Source organism: Alligator sinensis, unplaced genomic scaffold, assembly GCF_000455745.1.
Source record: "Alligator sinensis unplaced genomic scaffold, ASM45574v1 scaffold235_1, whole genome shotgun sequence".
Lineage (NCBI taxonomy): Eukaryota > Metazoa > Chordata > Crocodylia > Alligatoridae > Alligator > Alligator sinensis.
In genome coordinates this window covers 1,762,128-1,764,902 of record NW_005842042.1, presented here as the reverse complement: position 1 = coordinate 1,764,902, position 2,775 = coordinate 1,762,128, and the positions used below count along the sequence as shown (strand labels likewise).

At 51.4% G+C, this 2,775-nt stretch overlaps 1 protein-coding gene across 1 annotated transcript in view; it reads right to left on the bottom strand.

Moving 5' to 3' along the window:
* The window catches only part of CCDC183 (coiled-coil domain containing 183), a 15,958-nt gene that overhangs the window by 8,655 nt on the left and 4,528 nt on the right, over positions 1-2,775 (bottom strand). The window contains exons 6-8 of the mRNA XM_025203002.1: positions 1,336-1,458; positions 623-754; positions 275-332 (exon numbers count right to left, since the gene is read on the bottom strand). Of these exons, the coding sequence (XP_025058787.1) occupies positions 275-332; positions 623-754; positions 1,336-1,458 (313 nt within the window). The remainder of the gene's footprint in view (positions 1-274; positions 333-622; positions 755-1,335; positions 1,459-2,775) is intronic.

Below are 2,775 nucleotides of genomic sequence, written 5' to 3'. Positions count from 1 at the left end.
AGGAAATGCAGGAGCACGACACTATGCTCATTGTCTGTGGATGCTGGGAGTATCCTTCATGTGGAAGAGATATAAACCCAGTGGGCTGCTCATTCAACAAGTCCAATGCTCTGTCTGCCTCAGACAGTGGCCAGCACTGTGGAGGACAGGACGTGCTGTGGGACCTCTCAGAAGTCAGCTCCCAGAGGAACCAATTCCATTAGGGCTGGGCTGACAGGCCACCTGTTCCTGTGCACGGGGGCAAGTGTCCTGCCTGACCAAAATACACACTCACCTTTCAGCGACTCCCGAGGAAGCAGGGTGGGGAAATCCATGTTGATATCTCGCCTGGTCTGCCACAAAGACATTTTGAGGGGTAAACTGTTTGCATGGAACAAGCCAGGCAACCTAATCCTGGATCATATTTATTTTAGGAAGCTGACAGCCACTGCCCAGACAAGAGGGCTGCCCTCTATGCTGACTGTCACAAGCCAACCCATAAGTCAAACCAAAGGCACCCAGTGGGGGCCCCAAGATGGTCACCAACATTCCCTGCTGGGGCTGGTTTCCCCTCTGTGAGCCCAAGCCAGGCCGCTCACTGGTTGAACTGCACCTTTGGTGCCCACCACTCCCATGGTCTCACCACTCTTCTGTGCCTTTCGGCCGTTGCGTCCTTGACCCGGATCTTATCAATTTGCTTCTTTTTGAAGTTTAAGGAATTTTCTCGGTACTTCTTCTCTGCAATCAGCTGCATCTCCATGCTGGTCATGTCTGCCTGGAACACAGCACAGACATTGAGAAAGATGGAGGAAAGAACAATTGTCATCACCTTGAGCACCTTCCCTTCCTGAGCTCACTGGCTGTATGGTCATAGCTCTGGCAAAATGCAGCCACCTTTACGGCAGACGGGGGCAGACAGTTGGCATACGGCTCATTGCACATCAGTGAAGGAAGGCAAGAAAGAGTAGAATTTTGACCAAGGACACCCAATCAACTCTCCTACCCTCAGAAACATGTCCCAGGGGCTTTAATGTCTGTGTGGGAGAGGCAGGACTTTGCTTTTCCAAATGCCTCTCTGCTAAATCAATCGCATGGGATGAAGGATTTGAACATAATCTGGCTAGCTGGCTTCTAGTGCTTTCAGCAACCTGTCCCCACCTCTGTTCTCCCACAGATGGGGTGCAGCTCTAGAGAGAAGTAGAGCAAAGTGGGCACAGGAAAATCAAGTTTGTTTTGCTCTTTATCACAAGAGGGCTAACCAGAGGAGGGGTGTCAAGATTCCCAGGTTGGTTGTAGCCTGGTAGAAACGTTGGGTCTTTGAGCCAGGAATTCCCAGTACCTGGTCAGGGTTCTCACCTTGGCTGCTTCTGTTGCTTCTGTGTTATCCAAAGCCATGAGCTTCATGCCCCTCAGCTCCACATGGTAGACTTCCACCATGTGCTGAAGGGCATTCAGTTCCAAGGGCAGGTAAGCTAATTCCTAGGACAGAAATGCACACTGCGTCACAGAACTTAGTGCCTAGAGGAAGGTGGGTGTGACACAATTCCCCCTGGTGTAGCAGAGAACTCCACTGGAGAAAAAGATCTTTCCTGCACAAAGCAGCACTCAGCTCTGGAGAAAAGTGGGGCACTGGGTCTGCAGCTAAGAGCAGCTAGGAGGGAACAGAGCATACTGCCACAACCCACTCTACTTCTCCCTATGTTCCTCCTCCCCGCTTAGCTCAGCATGTCTCAAATATATATCAAGCCTTTTGCCAGTTAGAGATTCCAGAACAGAGTATATGCTGTCACTAGCTTCAGAATAATGGAGCTACTGCAAACCCTCAGCCTTGGTACGAGTTGAGGAAATGGTCTTGTTTTCCAGTTACAATCAAGACAAGAGTATTAGGCTTGACAGGGAGCCTCAAAAATACTACCAGGTCCAAGGAGAAGGCATTTGGCTGCAACCCAGCCAAGAGGACAGCAGCGCTATGCTATATCCAGCAGAAGCAGGACCCCTTGGAGAGGCAGAGGGCTGCTGGAGGGCAAACAAAACATGCGCGTGCGCACACACACACACACACACACACATACACAGCTGTCCAGCACAAGGGAGCATGGAGCTGGCTCCTTCACTTCCTACAGCCCCCTATGAACTTTGGAGAAGAGTCTAAAATGTAGCAGGAGTTAAAAAGCAAACAACCTCACCTGATCTGCCAACTTCACCAGGAAACAATTGTTTCTGTGATTTGCTCAGGTGCCCCCTTAGATTCCTGCTTCACCCAGAGGCTCTGACATGGAGCATATAAGAATGAGACAGCCATGGGCAGGCTTTGGATCCCCCCGCCACCCCAACTTCATGGGACTGGGTTCAGGTCCTAAGGCCAGGCAAAGACTCATGGACTCCAGGAAATCTGGCCTCCATCCTTATTTTGTGAAAAGAGTGGGTTGCATGGAGCGTATGGAACTGGGGAAGGAAAGGGAGAAAGGGAAGGAAGGATGAGTCAGTGGGCTTTGGGGTCAGCCTCTGAAGAGTAGGAACTGATGGGACCTTTCCCAGGTCTCTGTAGAGAGTGGGGGTAGGAACCCCTTGTGCACAGAGGGAATGGGTAACCCTCAGGCAAGAAATGGGGAAGCAGCCAGGCTAGCTTCAGAAATAGCCCAGTGAAGGGAGCCTTCCCCATGCACACAGAACTCCCATCACGGGAGGAGGAGACCCCACTTGCCAAGTCATTTCCCAGATCACAAAGGACCCAGACCCTACTGCAACAGAGCCCTTCAATGCAGCCCTGGCTACTGAGAGGCCGGGAAAGAGAAA